We start from the raw sequence: 12,534 nt of genomic DNA, 5'->3' as shown, positions 1-12,534 counted from the left end.
GCAGACCCTATGGGACTCCCAATCACCGCCGGTTGTGATACAGCCTGGATCGAGGAGTAGATTATTCTGCTCTGTAGGCTACAGTAAACATTCCAGTGTAATAACAGTCATTGTATTAAGACTCATTCAACCCTCTATTTTTACCACTGTAGTCTCTTCACGGAACCATGATAGATTTTTGCAGGGACGGTCAGCCTTCGGAATGGGGAGGTTCTAAATTCCTCGCCGCTGGTGCATCTTGTCCTGGTGGTGGAAACTGGGAAGGGCTGAAGAAGAGAGCCCAGGTATAAAAGCACCACTATCCCATTCCAACGAAGTGTGAACAGTTTCCAGTATTGAGTGAAGGTAAAGTTACAGACCGTCATCATGAGTCGCAGCCCAGAAAGGATGTCTTCTTACCGCCGCCACTTCGAGGACGCCCTTGCCTCCTCTTCTGCTTCCTACCAGGTGCGGGTTTCGAGCCCTTCACCGACCCGAAGGGATGTACGTCACCGCTCTGCCAGCTACAGTCGCAGCGGTGGAACCATGGGGAGGAGGAACACCTCCAGCAACCGCAAATCCCGTATGACCAGGTAATACAACTCTCTTGAAGTTTTATTCTCTATGGATAGGACCATAATAGGCTACAGTTTAGGTTTTAATGCAATATCAGCACTAACTATCCATTTGTTATTTCACTGGAATACTGCCTCATTTATAATTGTAGGCTTAGCCTAGTAATCACTGAATTTATTCCTAATGGGACACTCATTTCTATTGATAAAATATATTTCACTTTGAGTATCAGACCTATTCTGATTATATCATTACCTGAACAATCCAGATGAAAAATGTAATGAAGTCAAATATAGTGGATGGTTGATGGCTGGCCTTGTCCCCTCCTGTCCTGACCACAGCAGTGTGAGTATGGGGGCCCTGTGCTTCGGAATGAACATGGGCCTGGGGCCCAGCCTGGACCTGGATGCAGCTGCAGCGGAGAACCAAGAATTCATGAGCACCCGCACCGGCGAGAGGCAGGAGATGGTGGCCCTCAACGACCGCCTGGCTATCTACATCGAGAAGGCAAGACCACACCTCCTCTCACACATTCTGTCACTCATAATCTCCTCTCTCTCACTCAAACTCCATGCCACACCCAGTCACACTTTCATGCAAACCTATCTTTTCTGCGCTCTTTCTCACTCACAAACCCATGTTCTGTCCCAGGTGCGTACTCTGGAGGGGCAGAACAAGCTGCTGGAGGCTGAGATTGATGCTCTGAAGAACCGCTATATGAAGCCGTCTGGGCTGAGACAGCTCTACGAGGGACAGCTGAGAGAGCTCCACCGGATCGCGGAGCAGATGAGAGTTCAGAGGGTGAGCTTTATGACCACCTATAGCCTATGCATGATATTTACATTTACAATGGTGGACTGGGATGAGACAGACAGGTATTGGGTTTGACTGTGTTTCCTCCACCCTAAGGACCTGGCTGTAGCGGCCAAGGGGGCCATGGCAGGACAGGTGGAGGTGCTCAAGGTCAAATATGAGGAGGCTCAGGAGGCCAGGAAGAATGCAGAGTTGGAGATCGAAGCCTTCCGCCCCGTGAGTCAAACACAGATGCAGACATAACCATTAAACAATATCAACATGAACTGAAATTGTGTACACAGAATCACCTACCTCATTTACCAGGCTGTCATGAAACAATTTACTCTCTTAGTTATTCCTGTGTATAAACTCAATAATAAATGCATCCTCTAACCTGTCTGGCAGGATGTGGATAGAGCCACCTCAGCCCGTATCGGCCTGGAGAAACAGCTGGAGAACCTGGAGGTGGAGCTGGCCTTCCTGACCAGAGTTCACAAAGAGGTAACACGTCTGGGTGTATATCTCTGTCTACGTCTGTTTTCCCAACGAGGAAGGTAGCTGTATTCACAGGTGTAAGTGTCTTTCACAGTCTTGATTCACAGGGGGGCAACATACCTCTGCCTATATCTATTTTCAGATTGAGGTAGTCCTTTTCTATCTGTATCTGTTCACAAAGGCGGACTGTAACATACTGTATCTTACATACTGTATGTGTCTGTAGCAGCATCTGTTTAGTGTGATTTGTGGCCATCACAGGCATGCAGCTGGATTCACACAACTGCTGTAATGACCTGCTAATTACTTATGACAGTATATGAGTTAAAGTGGGTATCATGGGCCTAGTGATTGACAGTTTTGCGATGCAAACTTTATCGACTAACTGTGAAAACGGCATGGCAGGCTGAGTTAGGAAGTTAGGGTTTCCACAGATAAGAATGAAAGCGAAATTCACAGAAGGAATGAGTAGGCTCATTTTTGTTTTCCCCTGTCAGGAAATTGAGGAACTGATGCAGCAGATCTACGTGGCGGTGGCGAAGGTGGACGTGACCTTTGCCCTTCCTGACCTCTCCTCCGCCCTCAAACAAATCCAGTCCCAGTACGACAGCATCGCTGCCAGAAACCTACAGGTACCAATTGCAGATATTATTACAGATTTATTACACACAACTTCATATTTGATTACATAATTACACAGAAAACTGAATCCATTTTGTTTCTGTTCTTCCTCAGGAGATGGACGCTTGGTACAAGTCAAAGTTCCAGGATCTGAACAATGTGACAACCAAACACGTTCAAAGCGTTCGAAGTGTGAGAGAGGAAATCGCAAGTTACAAGAAAGATGTAAGTGGGACCCTCTTTTCTTATCATTGATAATACTGTTATTGACACCAGTAGGCAACAGATTGAAAACACGTGTGTGGACGTGTTTAACTATACTTGTGGGGACCAGAAGTCCCCACGAGAATAGTAAACAAACACAAAGTTGACCAACTGGGGACATGTTGTTAGTCCCTACAAGATCAAATGATACTTTTAGGGAGTTTAGGATAAGGGTAAGGTTTAGGGGTTAGGGAAAATAGGATTTTGAATGGTTATAATTGTGTGTCCCCACAAGGTTAGTTAAACAAGACTGTGCGTTTGTCTCTGTGTGTAGAGCTTAAACCTGGAGCGTGAGTTGGAGTCTCTGAAAACGAGAAATGAGTCTCTGGAGGTTCAGATTCGTGACGCTGTGGCGAGACACAAGAAAGAAGAGGAGACACTGCGTGTGAGTAGTACTACTCTCACTACACACCTTTACTGTAGAAAGAAGCATGGGAGGTCAGAATGGATATTTGCTCTACAAAGTGGGAAATGAGTGAGAGTTCTTTAAAATGGACTCTAACAGCCGGTCACAATTGGCTCCCTATGACCTTAAAGCTTGTGTGTGTTTCTCACAGGAGCGTATCGAGGGTCTGAAGCTGGAGCTGATGGTGATGAAGGAGAAGATAGCTCTGTTGCTGAGAGAGTACCAGGAGCTGCTCAACGTCAAGATGGCCCTGGAGATTGAGATCACCACCTACAGGTGACAATCATAACTCTCCTATAGTCTAACAGGCCTTTTCTGCTCATTTCCCCTTGAAGAGGAAATAACTGGACAGGTAAATGCAGATTGCACCAAGTAGGTGTCCTCCATATTGCTTTCAGCTATCCTGGGTTTGTCAAATCTGTAGAGATGAAAAAGAGGAGGCAAGGAAAGGCAGCAACACAACTCTTTTGATATGCAGCCTACTTTATGGTTGCTAAGTGTAAATCTGTGATTTTGCGTGTCTTCTCTGTGGTTGTGTATTTGGCAGGGCGCTGATCGAGGGCGAGGACACCCGTCTCAGCACCATGGTACAGGGCATGTCCCTGGGTGGAGGAAGAGTAGGTGTGGCCATCAGCGCTAGCTCCACCTCTGCCTCGGTTAGCGCCGCCTCTGTCAGCGGATACAGGGCCGGGCTGGGCAGAGCCCCTGGTAATGGATACAGAGGCACCAAAGAGGCCCCTGGCGGGGCGGTGATATCACCAGAGAGCCAGACGGAGAGCTTCGAGGAACAGTCAGTGGAGATGACTGAGCGGAAGACTCTTCTCATCAGGTAGAGCAAGCCTTGGTCATAATTTAAACCATACTGGGAGATAATCTTACCTATAATCTGTGGATAAAATATGGCATACCGGTAGTCTGTTTTGTCATCTGAATATGTGATTGAGGACATTTTTATATATTTGTATAAAATATATTTCTCACCCAATGTTGTTTTCAAACCCCTTTTTCCCTGCCCTTTCCCATTTTCTCTCAGAACAGTTAAGACAGATGACATGTATGAGAGCGACACACAGGAACGCACCATTACCATCTCTGGAGCTGCTGACGACACAGACGAGGACTAGAGATGGAAGTCCAGGCTCCTAACTCCTACACCACCGAATGAATGTTAGACCCCTTGAGACCTAAGCCCCAGCCCTTCCACCCTTGCCCCCAAAAATGTAACCCACACCAACCACCTAGGATAATGGTCTTCAGGATCAGGACCCCTATGGTCCTCTTCTGTGCGTCTCTGTCTCTGCCTGCACTAAACTCCCTCTTAGCCTCACATTGCTTTTCTGTTAGCCTTTAACTCCCTGTGTGTGTCTGAGAACCATATCGCTCTACAAGCAACAAATAAAAAAAAACAGCAAAGCAATTATAGTATTTTTCTCTTGATGTGGTAATTTCCAAACATATTTAGGTTCAAAAAAAAAAAAAGAAAAAAAAAAGAAAAAGTTGGTCAAATTTTATGTCAGTTTCCTATTTTTACTCCTGGTGTTCAACAATTACATAGCAGCACAGTCTTTCTAGTTGAGGTCCGTTCAAAGCAGTGCAATTACTCCACTATAAACAGTAATACAAAATTGATCTATAATAACTGCTAATGTAAACGTGTACATAATTACCACTACATTGACAGAGGATTAAGGTTGGGTAAAAAAAAAAGAGGATAACAAGTCTAACCCTATTTAGCATATTTTCCCTTCATTGTCCAATACAGTGATTCCCTTTCATTCACAATGACAAATCAAATTGTTCAGACTCACAGAAAAGTGATAACACAGTATTAAATGCAGTACACATTATAAAATGATTTGGCACCTGATAAAGACTACACATTTGACGTAGAATCATGGGTTGAGGAAGTTGTCATCATTAGATGCATGAAAAAAAAAATGTGTTTGACAGACATTGCATAATGCCTGTTTATAAAGGTTTGGGCTCCTCTCCCACTCCTCCTGCGAGGCGGTACACTGCCAGGCTAACTTCATGTGCCAGGGCATCAGCACTCTCCTGAAACACACATCACCATCAGACAGTGAGCGACAGAAAAAGAAAGTGTAAAGAAAGGTAAAGGCATAGTGAGTGAACTAAGAAATGTGAATTGAGTGAATCCCTATCGCTCTGTGTTTTTTTGTTCAAGTAGGTTTGAGTGTCAGCATCTCAGTCCCACCTGTGTGTCTGCCTCAGCGTAGACCCGGCCCACATCCTCAGTACCCGAGGGGCAGACAAAGGAGTGTGCCTGTCTGTGCTTATTCACCAGGCTGTCTATGGCCTCCTGCAGACCTGCTGGACTCACTGTTCTCCTCTCTGCATCTGTAGTGTCAATCACACGCCGGTCTGCCACCTACAGGCCACACAACAACACTGCAACTGAGGCACTGGGATAAACAGTGTTAAAACATATATACTAGATTTCTTTATTATACAGGCATTTAAAGTAACATACAACGCACCCACCCACGCAAACACACACCTTGACTTTGAGCTGTCTGTTGGGCAAGTCTGTGCAGATGGCGTCCCATTGTTGTACTGTCATCCCTCTGATGGCGAACACCGCCTCAATCAGCAGCATGTCAGAGATAGCATCTCCTACTGTCTACAGTGAGAGCGAGAGAAAATGTCAGTTATGCATACAGGATTGGACCCTTAAATCGCAATGGACGTGTGTAGTCACTATCGCTAAAAACGGTTGATTGTGTTGCTATGACCGTGTGTGGTCATCCCTGGTTGACGAGGTTGACCGTGTTCTGCAGTAGCAGTGCAGCGTTTTTCCTCTTGTCGTTGGCGTCCCGGGCTAGCTGCTAGATCTTCTCTTCTGCTTCTTCACTGAACAAGACCTGAGACTAGCTGCTAGATCTTCTCTTCTGCTTCTTCACTGAACAAGATCTGAGACAGGACCGCAATCAAACGGACAGGCCGTCACTGAGCGGGTACGTTCAAGCAATCTACCCGTCACAGATCAGTGTGTAAGCATGTGCGAGTAGGTTTCCTACTCACAGTCCCGTGGCCGTTGGCCTCGAAGTAAACACCAATGTCAAACTCCTGGGCCGCATGGTGAAGGTGTTTCAGTCCGGTCTTGGTACACCGCACTATCACCTGGAGGGAGGAGAGGTCAGCACTGATCGCATGTGTGTGTTGGAACGACTAAGGTGTGTGTGTGTCCTCACCTTCATGGTGTCTTCCAGGTAGCGTGTAGAGCTGCCATTAGCGTACGCCGTCTGTACCACGGCTATTTGTAGGTCAAGACCAGCCTGCGCTAATCAAACACACACAGGGGAACATGTCAGTGTATGCACACTTCTGAATGAGGAGGAGTTGGTGTGTTATGTAGGGGCATGTTTAAGCATCACAGGTGAGTATAGCGAGTGCGTGGGTGTATACCTGTGTAAGCAGTTCTTTGAGGTATGTGCTGATGAGGGTGGCAATCTTGTCTCCGTCTAGCAGGTGAAATCTCCCTGCTGAGTCGCTGTAGTAATAAACAATATGATCAGCATCACCATCAAACGAACAGCAACGCTCCCCTGCACTCATCTCCACACCTAGCGAGAGAGAGATGTGAGACAAAAGAGAAAGATTGGGATTGGAAAATGAGAGAGAGCAATACACACAGACAGAGAGTGGATGGCTCTGACCCTTCTCTAAAGGAGTTTAGCTGTAACCAGCAGTATACGTAATGTGATTCATTGAGATGACCCCCTCTCAATCAGAAAGATTTCTGGCTCCCAGGTGTCTTTTATACAGGTAACGAGCTGAGATTAGGAGCACACTCTTAAAGGGAGAGCTCCTAATCTCAGCTTGTTACCTGTATAAAATACACCTGTCCACAGAAGCAATCAATCAATCAGATTCCAAACTCTCCACCATGGCCAAGACCAAAGAGCTCTCCAAGGATGTCAGGGACAAGATTGTAGACCTACACAAGGCTGGAATGGGCTACAAGACCATCGCCAAGCAGCTTGGTAAGAAGGTGACAACAGTTGGTGCGATTATTCTCAAATGGAAGAAACACAAAAGAACTGTCAATCTCCCTCGGCCTGGGGCTCCATGCAAGATCTCACCTCGTGGAGTTGCAATGATCATGAGAACGGTGAGGAATCAGCCCAGAACTACACGGGAGGATCTTGTCAATGATCTCAAGGCAGCTGGGACCATAGTCACCAACAAAACAATTGGTAACACACTACGCCGTGAAGGACTGAAATCCTGCAGCGCCCGCAAGGTCCCCTGCTCAAGAAAGCACATATACATGCCCGTCTGAAGTTTGCCAATGAACATCTGGGTGAAAGTGTTGTGGTCAGATAAGACCAAAATGGAGCTCTTTGGCATCAATTCAACTCGCCGTGTTTGGAGGAGGAGGAATGCTGCCTATGACCCCAAGAACACCATCCCCACCATCAAACATGGAGGTGGAAACATTATGCTTTGGGAGTGTTTTTCTACTAAGGGGACAGGACAACTTCACCACATCAAAGAGACGATGGACGGGACCATGTACCGTCAAATCTTGGGTGAGAACATCCTTCCCTCAGCCAGGGCATTGAAAATGGGTCGTGGATGGGTATTCCAGCATGACAATGACCCAAAATACACGGCCAAGGCAACAAAGGAGTGGCTCAAGAAGAAGCACATTAAGGTCCTGGAGTGGCCTAGCCAGTCTCCAGACCTTAATCCCATAGAAAATCTGTGGAGGGAGCTGAAGGTTCGAGTTGCCAAACGTCAGCCTCGAAACCTTAATGACTTGGAGAAGATCTGCAAAGAGAAGTGGGACAAAATCCCTCCTGAGATGTGTGCAAACCTGGTGGCCAACTACAAGAAACGTCTGACCTCTGATTGCCAAGAAGGGTTTTGCCATCAAGTACTAAGTCATGTTTTGCAGAGGGGTCAAATACTTATTTCCCTCATTAAAATGCAAATCATTTTATAACATTTTTGACATGCATTTTTCTGGATTCTTTTGTTGTTATTCTGTCTCTCACTTTTCAAATAAACCTACCATTAAAATTATAGACTGATCATTTCTTTGTCAGTGGGCAAACGTACAAAATCAGTAGGGGATCAAATACTTTTTTCCCTCACTGTATACACACACACATACATACATAAATATATATACACACACACACACACCTCAATACAGATGTAGTGCAGATAAAAAAAATTAAAAAGCTAGCAGGCTAGCGAATGGGTCTTCAGGGGACGTCGCAAAGGAGGAGCCTGTTGAAACCCCTCGGGTGGATTACGTCGGTAGACCAGTCGTGATGGATCGGCGGGGCTCCGTGTCAGCAGTAAAATGGGTCCAGGCCAATTGGCAAAATAGGTATTGTCGCCCAAGGAGTGGCTGATGGACCTCTTCAGCTAGCTGGGAGATGGGCCTAGCACAAGGCTAGTTTCAGGCTCACTGGTGCTTGCTTCGGGACAGAGACGTTAGCCAGGGGGAAGCCACTCGGATAGCAGCTAGCTAGCTGCGATGATCCAGGTGAGAAGGTTCAGAGATTGCGGTAGGAATCCGCAATGTGGAGAAAAAGCAGTCTGGTATGCTCTGGGTTGAATCGCGCTGTGCAGACTGACAGGAGTTGACCGGGCTAAGGTTAGCTGATGACCGCTAGCAGTGGCTAACTTGCTATTAGCTAGTAAGCTGGCTAGCTTCTGTTGGGGGTTCCGGTTCTAAAGTATATAAAATAGAAGATCCATACAACATTGGGTGAGGCGGGTTGCAGGAGAGCATGTTGAAACTGAGGTTAAAAATATAAAAAAGATATACCAAGGAAAATATATATATATACATACATGGGACACGACAAGACAAAGGCAAATACGGCTGAACTGCAACGCCATCTTGGTTTATCCTTATAATAACAAGCAGGCAATTATAACAAGCAATTATAAGTTCTTGCAAATTAATAAACTTGCTTATAACTACTGACCAATTTTTGTAATCATTTTTTTTATAGATGTTCAATATTTATAAAGCATTTAGCCATGCTTTTTCATGGTTATTAAAAAGTGTTACAGACAGAGCTTATCTAGTCTTATGTTCTTAGTGAGCTGGATGAATGCCTGGGAGTTTCTGGTAATAACCTTTGACCGTGGCATTGCCATAGCAACCCTGGGTGTTCTGACAGCACACCATGTAGTGCAGCTGGGGTGTGGTCACCAAGCCATAATCTGATAGACAGGAAGAGTCACCAATAAGTGATTTCCAAACAAGAAGAACCAACAATCAAATACCAAGATGTAGTTAAACCCAAGATTTAGTGCACCTTTACTGTGGCTTTCCAGGGAGTGGACTCCATCCAGTACTGCCTGTGATAGGCTCTCACTACTGGGCCTGATGTAACACAACCAATCACATGAAATATCTGAGGTAACCTTGGTTGAGTTCTTATTGCATCACCTGGTGCCCCGGATGGGGTGAGTTTAAGTATTTTAGATCATTCAATTGGTCCTAAAGTGACATTTCCACCCACCCGGGACACCGGGTGATGCAAAATGAACTTGCCCCCTGTTATATTGCTAACCCTTGATATTCAAGATTATAGTTTAGTTTCTAGACTAGAGAATGTTAATACCCCAGTACCTTGTGTCTTTACCCACAAACACGCTGGCCTCCTGGGCCATGCTGATGGCCTCTCTCTCGATTACGTCCTTCAGGGCGGTGAGGAGCCCCTCCCGCTCTGCGTTAACCAGCTGGGTGGCATAGCCCTCCCACGCAGGGGTCACCATCTCCCCCATGGGGTCCACCAGCTTAACCCCGTTATCCTCCTGGAGAGGGAGGGTGGAGGGATACAGTGGATTGGAAGGGAGAGGAGGAGAGAAGGAAGGAAGGGGTAAGAGAGGAACAGGAAGGGGTGGTTGTAGTATTGTGTGGATATTAGAGGTGAGGTAGATGGAGAGAGGGAGGAGGGGAGAGATAAAGATGGAGATTGGGATATTGTGTAAGTCAGAAAAGCAATAGTTTCCATGAAGGCAAATCAATTCCAGACAACCTTTTTCTAATAATATCAGCAGCTTTATTTGTGGCCCTCAGAGCAGACCAGAATAGAACCAGGGACTATCGGTCAAAGACAGACGGGAAGGGTCGTTCCACCTCAAAAAGCAAAAGTAAGAGGATTGACAACCACCATCTCAGATTGTTCTGAAATTGTTTCTGTTGTTAGAAATATTTTGTTGAAATATAATTTGATTTGAGCAATTAAGCACCCAAATTGGCCATTTTAATTCATAAGATTCATATAATATTCAATAAATAAAGTACCTAACATCTGTGACGACCCTCCCACTCTGTCTGCCGTATTCTCTCTCTTTGCTCTTGTTTCCTTATTAGGATGCCGGTGGGCGGAGTTGGGAGGGTCGTCAGCTACATGGGAAACACCTGGGCCCGGCTGTGTCCCAGGATAAATAGACCTCTTCCACATTCATTGGGGGAGACTCTCTCCATGCAGACACACTATGTTTATTTGTATATAGGTTACCTTAGTTAATAAATATATATTTTGTTATTCCTTGTCTCCCTTTTGTTACGAACTTTGAGCCGGTTCGTGACACATCCGATTTGGACCAAGCATGGGTTGCTGTCATACATGTCATGTCCATAAACTGCTGACAGGGTAAGGAAACCAATATGTAATTTTGTAATTTGTGTGAACTCTCCAACATTGAGGGGGGATTATTATAATTGTTTTAAATCACCTAATAGTAGGAACACCACCATCTAGTGGTCAGAACCTGGTAATATAAGGATGTCGGATGGGATACAAACCTAACAGCTTCAATGACTAACTTCTCTGAACAGGGTGGGGGGTGGGGGGGGGGGGAAGAAAACTCACTAAATTCACTGAGGATATTACATAGTATGAATAAACAATACTCTGAGCTGCAGCTCCACAGTACTTGTCAGACAGAACTGATACAGAATACTGTTTGTTGGAGGATTGGCGTTGGGGGGGTCCATGTGTGGCTTCTGACCATTTCTTTGGATTCTTCATGTCTTAATCATCAAAAAAATAAAATTGCCCAAATCAGATGCTAGGTACTACATTTATTGAATATTACATGAATCCTATAAATTAAAATGGCCAATTTGGGTGCAATCAATTAGCTTAATTTATCATAAATCAAATTATATTTCAACAAAGTAATGTTGCAGGAATGCTATTATCTGTTTCTGACTAGAGAAATGATTTCAGAACAATCTGAGATGTCATGGTTTGCTTGAAATGACATGGAATGACCCTGAAGCCATATAGACACAGCGAAGGGTATTAAAGGAAGCAAGTGTTAGGTTTGGCTCACCTCAGGGTTGTGTGACCATGACTCCAATGGTGGCCTTAGTCTTCTTGGAGCGGAGTGTGGCCAGTAAACCCATTCGGAACATGACATGGTCTAACTGCTTAGAGTTGGTGCGGAATCCTGCAGTACCATGCTGTAGGACCAACCCTACAGGTTAAGGGTGGACAGCAGACTTCTGGGATACTTCCTCAAACTGGGCCATTCCTGAAACACCAAAACAGAAAAACAAAGGGGATGTCTCAATTTGAAGTGGGTTCCTCTCTTCAGCTCATCTCCTTCATAAAATGTAGCCTATATTATTCAAGGGATTGAACAACATTAAATACCCCTAATAATAGGATAATATTAATTTTGAACAGTTTACAATAATGATAGCCATAAACCTTTATCAACACTATTTCAATATTTGATCTGTCAATTTAATGAGGGCACTGAGAAATCATGTTCATTCATTCGTCGTAAATCCACTAAAGTAGCCTTGGCCCTAACATGTCATACTCTACGGGGCAAAGTTGATTTCAAAGGTGTATCTGTGCTGCTGCTGAGCATTGATAGCTAGGTATCTAACTAGCTAAATCAACTCATGCAGAAACATGATTAAGCTCCTTCCTCTCTATTGACAGACTGATATCGCAACATGCGTGCAAGGTCATTTACTTGTTACAAGACAAATAGAATACAGGCTATTAATTTCGAAATATTTACTAAACGTATAAATAGTTTCACTTACTTGCAGTTGTTGAAGGAGTGAATTGAAAGCCTCCCGATTCTACTGGCGACGTGGCTGCAGTTCCTTGTACGTCCCTTGACCACGCCCTTGAACTGTCATGCGTCGCTACACAGCACGAAACCAATCATCTGAGCACATAGTAGGCTGGGCAGATTACACGTTTTGATGCATTTATTTAGTGGGCACAGTTTTAGAGGACGATTTCCCCAAGGACAATTAGTGGGCTAAAAGCTTTACCCAATGTTTTTACCGACTCAAGACAATTCAATATACATATCGATTTAATCATAAGGCCTATAATAACGTGCCCAGAATAAATGGGCCTATATAAAAT

The 12,534-nt window shown here is 44.9% G+C and overlaps 2 protein-coding genes across 3 annotated transcripts; one reads left to right on the top strand and one right to left on the bottom strand.

Annotated features, from left to right (window-relative positions):
- The first annotated feature begins 213 nt into the window (after window positions 1-213).
- Window positions 214-4,553, top strand: LOC115174683 (glial fibrillary acidic protein). 2 transcript variants are annotated; one of them, XM_029733462.1, is made up of 11 exons: window positions 214-572; window positions 897-1,062; window positions 1,207-1,356; window positions 1,465-1,584; window positions 1,756-1,851; window positions 2,343-2,477; window positions 2,581-2,691; window positions 3,005-3,115; window positions 3,288-3,412; window positions 3,684-3,965; window positions 4,170-4,553. In XM_029733462.1, the coding sequence occupies exons 1-11, from the start codon at window positions 367-369 to the stop codon at window positions 4,258-4,260; spliced, it is 1,593 nt and encodes a 530-aa protein (XP_029589322.1). In that variant the 5' UTR covers window positions 214-366; the 3' UTR covers window positions 4,261-4,553. The 2 variants fall into 2 exon arrangements, with proteins under 2 accessions (XP_029589322.1, XP_029589323.1); XM_029733463.1 differs by having other exon boundaries at window positions 223-572; window positions 4,175-4,265.
- Window positions 4,554-4,647: 94 nt separating this feature from the next.
- LOC115174684 (phosphoacetylglucosamine mutase) lies at window positions 4,648-12,280 on the bottom strand. Its single transcript, XM_029733465.1, has 9 exons — window positions 12,201-12,280; window positions 11,474-11,674; window positions 9,759-9,943; window positions 6,563-6,647; window positions 6,349-6,432; window positions 6,179-6,277; window positions 5,655-5,777; window positions 5,352-5,525; window positions 4,648-5,191 (listed from the first exon to the last, which is right to left on the bottom strand). The coding sequence occupies exons 2-9, from the start codon at window positions 11,558-11,560 to the stop codon at window positions 5,105-5,107; spliced, it is 924 nt and encodes a 307-aa protein (XP_029589325.1). The 5' UTR covers window positions 11,561-11,674; window positions 12,201-12,280; the 3' UTR covers window positions 4,648-5,104.
- Window positions 12,281-12,534: the final 254 nt, after the last annotated feature.

The sequence above is a fragment of the Salmo trutta genome, chromosome 35, assembly GCF_901001165.1.
Source record: "Salmo trutta chromosome 35, fSalTru1.1, whole genome shotgun sequence".
Lineage (NCBI taxonomy): Eukaryota > Metazoa > Chordata > Actinopteri > Salmoniformes > Salmonidae > Salmo > Salmo trutta.
Note: the sequence above shows the minus strand (reverse complement) of the source record. Positions and strands in the feature narration are given on the sequence as shown.